Source organism: Idiotropiscis lumnitzeri, chromosome 14 (genome assembly GCF_059441095.1).
Source record: "Idiotropiscis lumnitzeri isolate Australia: NSW breed Sydney's pygmy pipehorse chromosome 14, RoL_Ilum_1.0, whole genome shotgun sequence".
NCBI classification, from domain to species: Eukaryota; Metazoa; Chordata; class Actinopteri; order Syngnathiformes; family Syngnathidae; genus Idiotropiscis; species Idiotropiscis lumnitzeri.
In genome coordinates, this window is record NC_142404.1 from 5,042,947 (window position 1) to 5,059,761 (window position 16,815).

Below are 16,815 nucleotides of genomic sequence, written 5' to 3' on the forward strand. Positions count from 1 at the left end.
CCCTATCAGCCTGCCGCCATAGGGATTCCGGGGAACGAGAGACACGAGGAACCGAGACTACGGGTGCCGGTGAGCGTGGACTATGGAACGCCGGGTGAACGTGACCAGGTGCAGAAACCGACGGTGGACGAGGTGAACGAGGTGGCCGTGACTGCCGTGACTTGGGGCGTGAAGCGCGCGTGGCAGAGTGGGAGGTGGTGTCAGACCACTCAAACGAAGAAGGTGTCAGGAATGGTTCGGGGGGAGGAAGGTGATTGGTCCTGAATGAATCCGGGTTGCGCTGGGCGTCTAAAAGATTGTAGATGTACTCGAAGTCGTCCTCGTGATCCGAGTTGACCAGAACGTGAGGGGCATGGTGCTCAAAATCATCGGCTACATCGGACACAATCAAAAAGTGAGGGGGTGCCAGGGCATGGTGCTCAAAATCGTCTTCGTAATCGGAGTCTATAATAAGATGTTGAGGGATGACAGGGGGGTAGTCGTTAACATTACCAAGAGGAGAAGAGACAGACGAGGTACGGAAGGCTGAACTTACGGGAAGGGTACGGGGCTGGTCGGCAGGCTGATGCGGGTGGTAGTCCGAGCGGTGGCGTCCATGACGCCGCCGTGAGTTTCTCGACGGGTCCTTCTTTGGTCGGTGCATTCTGTTAGGCTCGCTGGTAGGCGAGGTGGAGGAGGACCGAAGAAACCCCGGGAAGACAAGGTAAGGGTAACGTAAAGGGAATTTAATTAACAAAACCAAAACCGAAAGACAAACAAGGGACTCGGAATAAATAAACGTGACCAAGTGCAAACCAAGGAAGACGAACGAAACACGGCTGGGGAAGACTAAACTTGACTAAGAAACGGGGACAGTGATGAATACTATGAACTATGAGCATGAACGGGGGTAACGAGCAAACAATGACATGAGGACAAAGCAACGCAAGGGCACAGTGAAGTCCGCCAAATGGGGCAATGCACCGACGCCGAACCGTCGGCAAGGGGTGCTTAAATAGTCCCTTGATTAGAGGAGCAGATGGGAGTCAGGTGTATGAAGCTAACGGAGAACCGGTGTGTGGCTGGTGGGGAACGAGCGCAGAAGGAAGCGCCCCCACTCAGCTGACAAAGGTAAACAAAAACAAAGACAAGGCATGGGATGTGAAAATGACAACAAAACCCCTGACATGACCGACACGGGTCATGACAAGCACAAACCAAGATGTTTCCAGAGCTATTGTGATTCCAACCCTTACCTACGGGTCGGAGAGCTGGACTCTCTATCGGAAAAACATCAGGACCTTGGAGAGATTTCGTCAGCAAAAGCTGCAGGCAATCCTGGGAATTAAAGCATGAAGCATAAAGCATGCATCACCAACAACGACGTCCTAACCTGTGTCAGGATCGCCGTACGGCGAGGAGGAGGTGGACCCAAAATGCGAGGAGGCAGGGATAAGGGTAACTGAACGGGAATTTATTAACTCAATCCAACGAGGGCAAACAAAGGTATGTGGACAGACAAACGTGGCAGGGCGCAAAAATAAAGACAAACTAAACGCCACTAAACTGGATCGAGGACGAGAACAAAAACAGACAAAATACAGAGGGACGTGAACGAGGGCGAAAGCAAGAATAAGCACATGAACGAGATCGAAGCGATGGTCGTGGAAGTCCGTAAGGAGCAACATGGAGCAACACGGGACAATGACCCGACACTGGGTTGAAGGTCTGGGAAGCTCAAATAGTCCAGTAATCAGGGGAGCAGATGGGGATCAGGTGTGTGATGGTTAACGGGGAGCAGGTGTGTGGCTGGCGAGGACGAGTGCTGAGGGGAAACGCCCCCACTCAGCTGACCGAAAACAAGCAAAACAATAACACAAAAGCATGGAACGTAAAACTAATAACAAAAACCCTGTCATGCCCGACGCGGATCATGACAGTACCCCCCCCTCAAGGGACGGATTCCAGACGTCCCAAAACAAATGAACCAAAAGAACCCCATGTCCAAAAAACGAGGGTGGGCGGAAGGGGTCGGGAGGTGGGACCACCACCCGTATACGAGACCGGTCTGGCGGATGTCCGGGAGGCCAGACCAGCGAGTCTTTTCGTGGTCCTTCGGGCGGCCGTCCGGGTGGCCAGCCCTGCAAGTGCCGCCGTGGCCATTCAGGCGGACGTTCAGGTGGCCAGACCAGTAAGTCCAACAGTGGCCCTTCAGGCGGACGTCCGGGGGACCCCGAACGCCACATGGAGTTCGCTGACGAGGCAGAGACGAGGAGCGGCGGCGGGGCGCCGGGTGCAGCAGAGGCAAGAGCTTGGAGCGGCGGCGGGCCGGGCGCCGCCGAGACCGTAACTTGAAGCCGCGGCAAAGCAGGCGCCGCCGAGGCAGGAACTTGGAACAGCGGCGAGGCGGGCGCCGCCGATGCAGGAACTTGGAGCAGCGGCGAGTCGTCGGACGCCGTCGGAACAGGGACGAGACGCGGCGGTGGGTCGTCGACCGCCGTCGAGGCAGGAACTTGGAGCGGCGACGAACCAGACGCAGCCGAGACCGGAACGTGGAGCGGCTGCGGGTCGTCGAGTGTCGCCGAGACAGGAACTGGGAGCGGCGGCTGGTCATCGCGCGCCGCCGAGACCGGAACTTGGAGCGGCGGCTGGTCGTCGAGCCCCGCCGAGACAGGAACTGGGCGCCACGGCTGGTCGTCGAGCCCCGCCGAGACAGGAACTTGGAGCGGCGGCTGGTCGTCGAGCCCCGCCGAGACAGGAACTGGGAGCGGCGGCTGGTCGCCGAGCCCCGCCGAGACAGGAACTTGGAGCGGCGGTTGATCGTCGAGCGCCGCCGAGACAGAGGCGAGAAGTGGCGGCGTGTCGTCGTCCACCACCGGTGCAGGAACGGGGGGCGGCGGGGTAACGTCGTCCACCGCGGGTGCAGGAACCGGGAGTGATGGCGTTTCGTGGGACGCCTCTGAGGCAGAGGTGAGAGGCGACGGCGGGTCGTCGTCCACCGCCGAGGCAAGAACCTGGAGCGGCAGCTGGTCGTCGGGCGCCGCAAAGGGAGAGACGAGAAGCGGCGACGGTTCATCAGACGCCGCCGCGGCAGAGACGAAAGGCGACGGCGCATTGTCAAATACCGCCGAGACAGAGGCGGGAACCGGCGGCGGTTCATCGGACGCCGTCGCGAACGTGACTTGGGACGGCGGGGAATCGTCAACCGCCGTCGAGGCAGGAACTTGCGACGGGTGCAGGACGAGCGCTGTCGGATCAAGGGCCTGAGGCGGCTGCGGAACGTGCTCTGCCGGAACGTGAGCTTGGGGCGGAAGCAAGGCGTGCTCCGCTTGAACGGGGACTTGGGACGGACGCAGGACGTGCTCCGCCGGAACAAGGGCTTGGGACGGACGCCGTACAGGCTCCGCAGGTACGTGAACATGGGACGGACGCAGGACACGCTCCGCTGGAGCGTGAACATGGGACGGACGCAGGACGCGCTCCGCTGGAGCGTGAACATGGGACGGACGCACGACGTGCTCCGCTGGAACGGAAACTTGGAGCGGACGCAAGACGTACTCCGCTGGAACGGGAACTTGGGGCGGACGCAAGACGTGCTCCGCCGGAACAAGGACTTGGGGTGGACGCAATACGTGCTCCGCCTGAACGAGAACTTGGGACGGACGCAGGACGTGCTCCGCCTGAACGAGAACTTGGGACGGACGCAGGACGTGCTCCGCCTGAACGTGAACTTGGGACGGACGCAGGACGTGCTCCGCCTGAACGTGAACTTGGGACGGACCCAGGATGTGCTCCGCCTGAACGTGAACTTGAGACGGACGCACGATGTGCTCCGCTGAAACGAGGACTTGAGACAGACGCAGGATGTGCTCCGCCTGAACATGGACTTGGGACGGACGCAGGACGTGCTCCGCCTGAACGTGGACTTGGGACGGACGCAGGATGTGCTCCGCTGAAACAAGGACTTGGGACGGACGCAGGATGTGCTCCGCTGAAACGAGGACTTGGGACGGACGCAGGACGTGCTCCGCTGGGACGTGGACTTGGGGCGCTGGCAAGGCGCCAGAACGGGGCTCAGCAGCTGGCGGGGAGCCGGAACGGGGCAGGGATAAGGGTAACTTAACGGGAATTTATTAACTCAATCCAACGAGGGCAAACAAAGGTATGTGGACAGACAAACGTGGCAGGGCGCAAAAATTAAAGACAAACTAAACGCCACTAAACTGGATCGAGGACGAGAACAAAAACTGAGACAAAATACAGAGGGACGTGAACGAGGGCGAAAGCAAGAATAAGCACATGAATGAGATCGAAGCGATGGTCGTGGAAGTCCGTAAGGAGCAACAAGGAGCAACACGGGACAATGACCCGACACTGGGTTGAAGGTCTGGGAAGCTCAAATAGTCCAGTAATCAGGGGAGCAGATGGGGATCAGGTGTGTGATGGTTAACGGGGAGCAGGTGTGTGGCTGGCTAGGACGAGTGCTGAGGGGAAACGCCCCCACTCAGCTGACCGAAAACAAGCAAAACAATAACACAAAAGCATGGAACGTAAAACTAGTAACAAAAACCCTGTCATGCCCGACGCGGATCATGACAGTACCCCCCCCCCCCCCCCCCCCCCCGATGCAGGAACTTGGAGCAGCGGCGAGTCGTCGGACGCCGTCGGAACAGGGACGAGACGCGGCGGTGGGTCGTCGACCGTCGTCGACCGCCGTCGAGGCAGGAACTTGGAGCGGCGACGGATCGTCGAGCCCCGCCAAGACAGGAGCTTGGAGCGGCGGCTGGTCGTCGAGCCCCGCCGAGACAGGAACTGGGAGCGGCGGCTGGTCGTCAAGCCCCGCCGAGACAGGAACTTGGAGCCGAACTTGGAGCCGAGACAGAGGCGAGAAGTGGCGGTGGTTCATCTGGCACCGCCGGGACAGAGGCAAGAGGCGGCGGTGTGTCGTCGTCCACCACCGGTGCAGGAACGGGGGGCGGCGGCGGAACGTCGTCCACCGCGGGTGCAGGAACCGGGAGTGACGGTGCTTCGTGGGACGCCTCTGAGGCAGAGGCGAGAGGCGACGGCGGGTCGTCGTCCACCGCCGAGGCAAGAACCTGCGACTCCAGATTTTCAGTCTCCAAGGGTGAAGCTTGCCCTTCACATACTGTCTTATTGGACTGGGGGTCTCCCTGAAGGACACCATTCGCTCACCAATAGAGTTGTGCTCTTCCTTGGTGATATCCAGACATTGTTTGCAAAACATATCCAACCATGGCCGGATCTTTCAACACTTATCTTCTGCTATCCGGTTTGATACGTTGGTTTTGTTTTAGCATTACGTTAAAGTTCCAAAAAGTGTTTTACTTTCACATTATTTTGTTTCTATTTGTTCAGTACACTTTTAATTGACAAGCAGAACGTACTTCAACTGAATATAAAATATATCGCTAAATAAATTGGGTGTATTATTACAATTTTTGTTATCGTGACAAATATGTCACGTCAAGCTTTTCATTACAAATACCTGCCCATACTGTAAGCCCAAATCCAACGTGACATGTATGTCACAGCGATACTTAAAAAAAAAAAAAAAAAAAAAAAAAAAAAATTTTCAAATCTCAACTTTACGGGAATTCCTACTAAAAGATAATCAATTCTGAATTTATTCTCAATTCTGATTTAAAAGGCAAATATTGAGTAAAATCAAACTGAGATTAAAGTATAAAGTTTCATTCTAGTATGAGAACTCGCACTAGAACTCTTGAGACTTAGGTCCCGATTCCCTTTGTCACAGACCGAATTCTGACCTAAAGGCAGAGTTCGCATTTTAGAGTTAGAATTGCAGGAAAGAGTCCGTAGCGTCTGATAACCGCTTTTGAACGTTTTTGGGCAGACGTCACGTGACTTGAAGTATAAGGAAGTCCATCATGTCAGTGCAGTCTGTCAGACGAGGTGGCCGAGTGGTTAAGGCGATGGACTGCTAATCCATTGTGCTCTGCACGCGTGGGTTCGAATCCCATCCTCGTCGGATCCTTTTTTTCTTTGCGCGATAGCTCCTTGAAAAAAAACACGCGTTTGTTCGAATCCCAGCCTCTCAATTTTTTGTGTAAGACAATAGCGTATTTAAGAAAGACATGTTTTGCTTATTTTTAATTATATTTGGATGTCGTTTGAAAAGTTCACACACTAATTTGTAAAGAAGAAGACTGTCCACAGGATGGCAGCAGAGGACAACAAGAGGAAACCTATTAAAAAGTCTTCATTGCAGTAACTTGATATAGGTGTGATTTGACGCACTGTGGCGACCCCTGATGAGACTATCCGAAACTAAGCCACAACAGCATGATTGAACTTGTTTGGAGGTGATATGTTACACATAAGCATTTGAGTCCATCCTAACAGAGCATGTGATTATCAGGAAACTCTTATAACAAATGACAATCTGAGTATTGAGAGGTCAAACCTCAAAAACATGCTGATTTACACACAGTGTTGTTTGTTCTAGACTTTCTTTGTGAATTGTTTGTTCTAGACTTTCTTTGTGAGGCAGGCAATCAGGGTGTGACAACTCTTGTCAGCAATGTTGAAGCGTTTTTGTCAAACATTGGTTTCTGTAACTACAACGTGAAAGTCTTGATATTGGATAAATTGGGTAAACCCTAACTTAAGGCCAAGTTACCAAATGCATGGCCCATAGTGATTGGGTGACATTTGAATGTGTAAGTGTAACTAATGTTGTGGCCCTTAAGATATACTAAAGCTCAAAATTTAACAAAAAAGAAATTCTAAAAAACCTGAAATTAAGTTACCAACTACTCGAAAGGAGTTCATTCACCCAACTCTGGCTTTCGCATCCTCTAAAAAGATGTTTAAGGCTTAACGACTGCGTGTGTTCAGCAGATAAAGAGAAGCTAATGAAGTCACATGCAGGAAGCGAAAGTTTAAATAAGGAAACGACTTACACTTATCCAACTGGAGACGATTCTCTCACACAGCCGTCAAGTGTGTGATCTGAAGGGACTATAAACTCCTGTGCAAAGCTGGAGCTGTCAACAAAATACTCTTATTCGAGACATTCGCATTTTGAGTGAAGGTGACTGTTTCTGTAAATACAGTGGTCTCCGAAGTTAGCACTGAAGTTCAGATTTTTTTACTGTGAATCAACACAAATTGCTCAGGGAAGACATGACTCAAAAGATGCAAAAAAAATAAAATAAAAAAAGGCAACAAGACTTGCTTGGGATAGCAAGTTTGTTAGAGTGTGGAAGGGGTGCATGTCTTAATAAGTGGTACCACAAGTCCCTTGTACATGGGTGTAAAACTAAAACAAACATTCCAAAAGGAACACGCTAATGTGCTGAGTTCACAGAGTGATACACTTGTTTTCAAAACAGCATCACAGGTCATTCTGTGGTTACGGTGCAGTGAAAATGAAAGCGTCCTCGGGCATAAGCACACGCAAAAATACGATCAACACACTCAGGTTCCTCTGAAACAAGCTTGTTTATTGTGTTGTAGTTGTGCAGAGTCACACCAACAAGCGTGAGTCCCGATTTTGCGACTGTTGTCAGTTGCAGTCCCAACTGTGCAGTGAAAACCTTACCCACTCTATATTTACATTTGATGTTAATATACACACACACATGGACACACACAAACACTAAAGTCCCTGACACTTCTGAAATTAATGAGTCACTTTAGTATTAAAGGTGAAAGTTGTGTTATGAAGTTATTTAAAGGCAATAGTAACAAATATGATTGATGGTATAAAAAGTTAAGACAGTTGTCTGTGTCACTCACTTATTCAAAGTTATTGGCAATAATTCCAGAGTGGAGATAAAATTATCATTTCAATGCTGGTGAATTAGACTTTTTTTTTCCACATTAAAAATGCCTGCTGGTCGGCTTGTGAGAGCAGAATAGTGGGACAAAGTACCCTCCTCGGACCGTCTATAAAAGATGGTAATTAACCACCTCCGGAGGTAGCACTAGAGTTGCAAAATAGTAAGTATTACCTATAAATCTCAAGTATGAATCTAAATTATCTTAAGGCAGGATGCCAGGTCATTGCTCACGGTACAGCACCAATATATCAACACTATAATTGTTATTATTAAAAAAAAAAAAAAAAGATTCACTTTACTGATGCGCGATCTAATAACTTAAAAATTCCCTTGATAAGTTGGAAAATTGAGTTTGTACTGTAGTTACGGTTTGGCTTGACATAAATATCGCCTGATTTCACGAGTTTTGCCGCATAAAATATGAATAACCTAATCCATGCGTTATCCATGGCACAATATTGTGACGTGGTCTCGATCTTTCAGTTCTAATATTGATCTGAATCAGTTTTAAACAACATTGTCCAACATCTACCAGAACTAGTTTGAAGCCCACATCTGTTCAAAAACTTTGCATCATTGTAGATGGCTATGTAATTATATGTGCAATAAATCAGCTTGAATTTGACTCACCAATTGAACTTTAAGGGCAATTGTGGGAGTGTAATAACATGTTAATGAAAGGAGGAACTCTTGGCTGTTTTTTTTTTTGAAAAATAGAACACCATTACTACCCTGACTTCCAATTACACTCATACACTCAAACCCTCACAAAAATGTCACCTACATCTCTCTGCGCGTACTCAGGTAACACATTTTTACACTACTTTTGTGTCAGAAAACACAAAATAAAGCATTACCAGGCTGTCGTGTACATGCCGAAGCACCGGGTGGCACTATAACACCAAAACAGGTTGTTTTAGCCAATCAGAAACCAGAAGAAAGTCATCTCTGTCGAAAAGACATAGGCAAATCAAGGAAAAGCCTCAATCTTCAGTGAACAAAATGGATGTTTACATTTTGTTCATCAGTAGCAGCCATGCAACGTGAATGCATAACTTAGATTTTTTTTTGTAAAATGTTAGTAGAAGTACATTGAGGTCCCAGTCCCCCAGATGTTCTGTGATCTTTCATCTCAAGAAAACGTCATTTTATGAAGTGTAGAAAAAGCTGCTGGGTGCATAGTTAAGCCTGTCAAAGACTTTTTTTTAGTGTTCAATATAAAAATATATACAAATGTGATGTGCAGCCCGTATGTCTTATTGCGAACATCCAGATCTTGATGCTTTGCTGTTCAATGCAATGAAGTCAAGCTGCAGTTTTTGTCATTTACTTTCACTTCTGTGGCCTTGTTGAGGAAGGGGGGAGTGGGGGCATCAGTCCGCCTTGGGCCTGTGCCCCCACCAAGGGTTCCCTCTTGCTGGACCGGTCCTGCCGCCCCACATGCCAAGGGCTCAGTGGACCCCTCCATTGTAGGGCTTGTCGAACATGTCTGTCTCGCCAAAACTGGATGATACAGGCTGCTTGTAGAGTGGATTGGATGCCTGTGGAATAGAACCAGAAATAACCACAAAGAATTAGACAAGACAACAGAAAGCCGCAATCAGGTACAACCACAAACAAAGGACCAAGTAAGAGCAGTCAACATCTGAAAGAACCAGACATAATCAAACACAATCACACAACCAAAAAGAATGAGACAAATACAGGTGGACAACCAGAAATAACCACACATAATACAGAGTCAGAGACAATAATACAAACTGCGCCCAGTTTTTCAAAAAACTTATTTTCACCTCTGGTTAACCCCTTAACACCGTTAAAATTCTAAACGCGCCGTTAGACCCTTAAATGCATTATTCAAAACATGGTTATTCATCCATCCATCTTCAGTACCGCTTCTCCTCACTAGGGTCGCGGGGAGTGCTGGAGCCTATCCCAGCTATCTTCGGGCAGTAGGCGGGGGACACCCTGAACTGGTTGCCAGCCAATTGCAGAGCACACAGAGACGAACAACCATCCGCGCTCACACTCATACCTAGGGGCAATTTAGAGTGTTCAATCGGCCTGCCATGCATGTTTTTGGAATGTGGGAGGAAACCGGAGTACCCGGAGGAAACCCACGCAAGCACGGGGAGAACATGCAAACTCCACACAGGATGGCCGGAGCCGGGATCGAACCCACGCCCGATGCTGTCTCTCACTGTGAGGCTATGGTTATTCATGTTGTTAGTTAATGGCGCCATCAAAGTTAACCATGTGGTTAACATCACTGTTTAGTGCCAGTAAATCCCACGATTTAGTTGACTTTCGGTTTTGTGGGAAAAAAAATGAAATGGATAGTCAAACAAGCCTGAGCACTCCTGGGGTAAAAAAGAGGGAATTTCTCTTCTGACAAGGAAAATATATTTTAGTTTATGTTTTAAGCTCCCTGTTCACCACTGACAAGTTGAAATGCAGAGTGCCGTTGGCAACCCCAGCGATGAGCCATATGTACGGCAAAATTGCCTTGGCGGAACCCTCCTCAGAAGCCCTGGTGACGAAGAACAAATATCTGTCGGCAATTAATGCGAATAAATAGGATCTCACCTCTTGGTTCCACCCTGTCATGCTATACTGTATTTGGTGGCTCCATTAAAACTATGCAGTCAAAAGCAAGACCTGAGCCTTGGTTTCATGACGCATCTCGCGCAGCTAAATGGGAGTGCCGCAAAGCCGAAGGCAGGAAAATTTAAGCTGTCGGTCACTTATCAAAATCTAGAAAGACTGCTGCCGTAGGTACCAGAACTCAGTTTGAGACCAAAAGAAGATTTAATTCATTCATTCTCTTCCGCTTATCTGAGGTCGGGTCGCGGGGGCATCAGTTTAAGTAGGGAAGCCCAGACTTCCCTCTCCCCAGCCACATCGTCCAGCACCTCCTGGGGGATCCCGTAGTGTTCCCAAGCCAGCTGGGAAACATAGTCTCTCCAGCGTGTTCTGGGTTGTCCTCAGGGTCTCGTCCCAGTGGGACATGCCCGGAAGACGTCCAGGTGGCATCCTGACAAGATGCCCAAGCCAGCTCTTCTGGCTCCTCTCAATGCGGAGGCGAAGCGGCTCGAGTCTGAGCTCGGCCTGAATGACCGTGCGTCTCACTCTACTTTGCGTTTTTTTACTTTTCGCGGGGGGTTCAGGGGTTATATCAAACACACACAGGTATGCTTGCTTCCAGACATGACTGTCCCTTTGCCAAAAAGGAAAATCAGGCATCAGCCACAATGTGCTTCCTTATTAGATGTTTATCACTGCAGTGCTGTCATGAAAGTGAGGGTAGCATCATTTATCAGTGTTTTGGGTGAAATGCGTCCTAACTTTGGGACTCTGTTGCCAACACGGCGGGTTAGCCATGACACTGCATTGCCCAAAATGCTTTTTGTATACACAATGTGCGTCACAGGCAAGCATACGCCAGCATGAGCAGCGGTAGATGAGGCAGTTTGGAGAGAAAACCACATGAATATATAAATAAATAACTCATTGACTATAAATTAATTGTCTATGATTTTGATCATTGACGTTGTCGTGAGCAAGTCAAATCTTGGCAGCCCCACCAGACACAACCAGATAGTTCAAGACCTGATGAAATGCTCTCGCCTACCATCTCATATCGTGCACGTGAGCGAGCGTTCTGGAAGCGTGAAAACTCCCGGCGGTCGTGGATGGTGATGACGAGTTTCCAGACGCCGAGCAGGACCAATCCCACAAGCAGGATGCTGCCCACCACAGCCAGCAGTACCATGAGGGCGTCCGGACCCCCACCGCATTCTGACACAGGAAAAACACATGAGAAGGAAACTTTTCAACACACCACACCTTGTCAGCAATCATTTTGACGTTTTAAATACACTAAATATTTTCTTTATGATGCAGGTTTGTTAAAAATTTACAATAGGGCTATACCTAATAATCATTTTAACACTGGTTAACAACAAATTTTAGTTTGAGAAGGTTTTATATCTACCATAACACATTTTTTTAATTTCATTTTTTTAGTTTTACGTTTGACCAATAAAAAGGTTGTGCAATACGGATATACCATGTATTATAATTTATAGATGTTTAAAAAAATCCCCCAGTTAATGTAGTATATTCCAATTATATTAGTATTATTATGAAAAAATGTCAAAGGAAACGCAAGGGCAGATTCTGAATCAGTGCAAAAAATTAGTCAAGAAAAAATTACTTGCATCCCTGATTGAAAGCTGTTGTGAAATGCGCTATATAAAGTTGTATTGTATTGTAATCCTTTGTTCCAGGAGTCTATTTCAAAGTGCAGGAATTGCACAAGCAAAAATTAATGATGAGTCAGTCACTGGTTTGGTCTGTCAGAAAATAGGCAAAAATGTTGATCATCGTTTTACAAAGTAAAACAAGAACACGACAAACCATATTTTCGCAAAACAAGTGTTATCCACACTGGTCAACTAATTTTGAAAATGTTTTTTTTCAGAGATGCAAATAAACTTTTCTAGATTTTTTTTGTGCTGATTCTGAATCAGGTATTCATAGTTGTTCATACGTAGACTTTTTGCAAAAAAAAAAAAAGGCCAACGTGCACCATGTTTGCCGTTTCCGGTCGACCTCTCACAATTTGTTGGACATGTGAAATTTTAAGTTGTACATTGCTTAAGTCCAACAACACAGCAGGTACTATATAATGAATATACTCAAGTATAGTCAAGTTATTTCTTTCTATAACGCGAATGTGGCGGCCAAATAGTGCAGTGAGAAGCAAGCAGATGCTCACCTGGTTCCGTCAGGGTAGTGAGAACGGACTGTCCACTGGCGTGTTCAGAGTATGTGAACTTCATCACGCAGTCGTTGTCTGTCTTGTAGAGGCACAGCACAGCACCTGGCTCATCTGCTTCTAGAATGAACAAACACCAAACCACATTCCGTACACCAACACCAGATGTCGATAAAATACAAGATCATGGAAAATTCAGCGATCAGATTGTCCTCAATAGGGAGGTGGGGAAAAGGAGACGATCATAGTCGACTTGGGGAGAAAACCATTTGACTGGTCACCAGCCAATCGAGCGGCGCATATTAACCAACAGCCATTCACACTCACATTCTTATCTTATTCAAGCCAATGGGCAATTTCGATTTTCAATTAACCTTGTAGGCCCACTCACCGTAGAGGAACACGATGTGAGGCGCGCGCTCCTGGCTATTAACCCCAGGAAAGCTACTGGACCCGACGGAATACCAGGCAAGGTCCTCAGAGCATGTGCCCACCAACTGTCACATGTTTTCTGCAGGGTCTTCAACCGCTCCCTGGCTCAAGCTGTCATCCCCTCCTGCTTGAAAACTTCCACCATTATTCCTGTCCCCAAAAAGTCACCCGCAGTCCTCCTGAATGACTACCGTCCTGTTGCTTTCACGCCAGTCATCATGAAGTGCTTCGAGAGGCTGGTTCTCCAGCACATCAGGGACTGCCTTCCTCCCACTCTGGACCCCTACCAGTTTGCATACCGGGCTAACAGATCCGTTGAGGACGCCATCGACACTGCTCTGCATGTTGTGCTGGGCCACCTGGAACAACAGCAGAGCTATGCAAGGATGCTCTTTGTGGACTACAGCTCGGCATTCAACACAATCATCCTGGACATCCTCGTCGCCAAACTGGACATTCTCGGCCTCCCTGCCCTCACACGCATCTGGATTAAGGACTTTCTGACCAACAGACCCCAGACTGAGTTGCTCGGCCCCTACACGTCCTCCACCCGTACGCTGAGCACCGGTTCCCCTCAAGGATGCGTGCTGAGCCTTCTCCTATACGCCCTCTACACCTACGACTGCAGCCCGGCCCACGGTAACAACACCATCGTCAAGTTTGCTGACGATACGACAGTGGTCGGCCTGATCTCGGAAGGTGACGACAGAGAGGAGGTCCAGAGACTGACGGCTTGGTGCGAGGACAACAGACTGCAACTCAACATTGCAAAAACAAAGGAGATCGTCATCGACTTCAGGAGGAACAAGACGGTGCCGCCCCCCCCTCTGCATCGAAGGCGTGTGTGTGGAGAGGGTCCACACGTTCAAGTTCCTGGGAGTACTCCGATGACCTTACTTGGACACACAACACCACAGCAGTGGTAAAGAAGGTCCACCAGCGTCTGCACTTCCTGAGAGTCCTCAGGAAATTCAACCTGGACAGGAAGCTGCTGCTGGCCTTCTACCACTCGTCCATCGAGAGCCTGCTGACATACTGTGTATCCACCTGGTACAGCGGCTGCACTGAGGCGGAAAGGAGTGAGGCTCCAGAGGACGGTCAAAACAGCGCAAAGGATTATTGGCTGCCCTCTCCCCTCACTGTCGGACATCTACACCGCCCGGTGCCTCAGCAGGGCTCTCAATATCGTCAAAGACAATACCCACCCAAACTCACACCTGTTCAACCTGATGCACTCTGGCAGGCGCTACAGGTGCATCAAATCAAGGACCAATAGACTGAGAAACAGTTTCTTTCCAAGAGCCATCTCCATTCTAAACTCACACACACACGACCACCCTTACCTTGCAGAACAGCGACGTGATGTGTTTTTATATAAAGATAAAGATAAAGATGTCCTTTATTAGTCCCACAATGGGGAAATTTGAATACAGTAATACCCCGCTACTTCGCGGTTCACCTTTCGCGGGTTCAGTGCTTCGCGGGTCTAAAAAATATTCGGGGGCATTGTAGTTTCTCCGAGCGGCACGAGGGGGCGCTGGAGCGGTTAGACGGCCGGCGTGCGCCGAAGAAGAGCGTGGGCGAAGAGGAGAGTGGACGAAGAAGAGCACGCTCCCCTGGGCACGATCCGGGGCGACGTTTCGCGCGGTTCGGACCGTACGAGAGCTCCGGAGGAGGCCGGCCGGCGTGTGTCACAGTTAAGCCGAATAGGAGCACCTTCCCCGGGCACGGGCGGGGCGAAATGAAACCGAGTTCAACCGAACGGAGACACGCTTCGGGGGAGCAGGTCCGGCGTGCGTGACAATTAAGCCGGAGAGGAGCACCTCTTCCGCCCGGGCATGAGCGCAGCGCAAAGCTGTCAGTTATGAATGAATAAATAAATAAATGAAGAATGCCACCTTTCATTTCACAGGGCACACCGGACGGCTTACCAGCAGGTAAAAGTCAAAGTAATTAAATAAATACAAAAAGAAGTAATTGAATAAATACAAAAATAATGGCTGGGGAATAAAAAAATAATAAGTTTTAATAATAATTTTTTTTTTGTTATAACATAAATTTCATTCTCTCTCTACCCGTATATATATATATATATATATATATATATATATATATATATATATATATATATATATATATATATATATATATATAATTATTTTTTTTTCAAGCATTTTTGAAGGTGCGCCGCTACTTCGCGGATTTTCAGTTTTCGCGGGTGGTCTCGGTCCCCATTAACCGCGATAACCGGGGTATTACTGTATCCTATTCAGTATTATTTTCCATCGCACTAACTATTCTCTTATTTATCTCATTAATATATTTAACTGAATTATTGTTGGATTGCACTGGAGAGGGGAGCTCTCTAATCTCGTTGCACACTTGAGTACAATGACAATAAAAGGATTTCTGATTCTGATTTTAAATGTGTTTATTTCAGTATAATTGTAGATCCATAGCTAGAGAAGTATAGTTTGAGAATTGTTGTTTAATTTAACACACAACAGTAATATTACATATTACTCAAAACTAAAACTATTTTGAAAATAAATGAAAAATTAATGACAACTAACAAACTTGCTCTAAAAAAATAAAACAGAAGTCAAAACAAAATAAAAACCAATGATAATGAAAAAAGTTCGATTCCAACAGCCCCGCATCCCACATTGAGTGGGCCATTTATTTATTTACTTGTTTATTCTTTGGGCTAAAATGTAAATTTGAGTAAATTTTCCAGCGATTGGCTGGCAACCAGTCGTACTGCCCGAAGATGGCAGGGATAAGCTCCAGTCCGCCCGCATGAGGGGAAGCGGATCATAAAATAAATGGATGGATTTTATTATTTTGTGAATACCAAAAAATTTGTGTGAACGTAATTTTTATATTAGACTGCCATTAGAACCAAAATTCAAGCATTTATTGACTGACGATAGGGCTCAACAATTTAGCATTTTGGGACTGAAATAGGAATTTCAACCGACACGATTTTGACATAATTAAAGCTTTTTTTGTTTTGTTTTTTTACGGCAAGACGTATGCCCCTTGGATTATTATTAGAGTAACAGCTTTTATTTGCTTTAAATGGCAAAATTGCATTATTTGTCATGCCTGTAAATGTTACTATAAATTGTGAAGAAATCGAGATATCTGCCAGAAAAATCACAATAACATTTTTTCCTAAAATCATTAATTGACAAACACTTCAAATATCAATACAATTACATTTTAATTCGGATACGTATAAAAATCCAGAATGTGTGGATCGGCGCTCTCTTTAATCTTTTTTTTTTTTTTTTTTTACAAATGCACCTTTTTTTAATTAGGTTCTGCCATTATTGTCGTTACACATTCATTATTATTTCAGAATAGATGACAACATGTAGCACTGAGATCACTGTATCACATATCAACAATCCAGCATGGAGGAAATCATATGGTCTCATGTTGTGAATGCGCTTAGACGCAATGCACTGATGTGTGTGCGTCTGTGTGTGTGTCGGAGGAGGGGATCGGACCGCGAAGCCCTCCCTCCCCTGCTTGTACGTGGAATGTACTTTGTACATGTGGAGTCCATTAGGGCTGATCCGACAAGCGAGGAATGCTATGAATCATGTCAGAATTGGGCCAACACGCAGCGCTCCTAAAATAGTTTCAACGGCAGGCACATGCGCACACACATTGGTTGCCTGCTCCGAACTGAATTGCACCTATTGCTGGGGGTTTATTTACTGAACTGCAGAGTGAACCAGGCATTTATTTCTGTGAGTCCATTACACACAGTGAATGTGGCAACATAGT

General features: G+C 47.6%; 1 protein-coding gene and 1 non-coding gene across 2 annotated transcripts in view; one reads left to right on the forward strand and one right to left on the reverse strand.

The window, feature by feature from the left end:
• Positions 1-5,907: 5,907 nt before the first annotated feature.
• trnas-gcu (transfer RNA serine (anticodon GCU)) lies at positions 5,908-5,989 on the forward strand. Its single transcript has one exon. It is a non-coding gene; the product is annotated as a tRNA-Ser (tRNA).
• Positions 5,990-7,445: 1,456 nt separating this feature from the next.
• itgb5 (integrin, beta 5) overlaps positions 7,446-16,815 on the reverse strand; it is a 41,493-nt gene continuing 32,123 nt past the window's right edge. The window contains exons 14-16 of the mRNA XM_088314837.1: positions 12,586-12,705; positions 11,437-11,603; positions 7,446-9,346 (exon numbers count right to left, since the gene is read on the reverse strand). Of these exons, the coding sequence (XP_088170963.1) occupies positions 9,257-9,346; positions 11,437-11,603; positions 12,586-12,705 (377 nt within the window). The 3' untranslated portion in view covers positions 7,446-9,256. The remainder of the gene's footprint in view (positions 9,347-11,436; positions 11,604-12,585; positions 12,706-16,815) is intronic.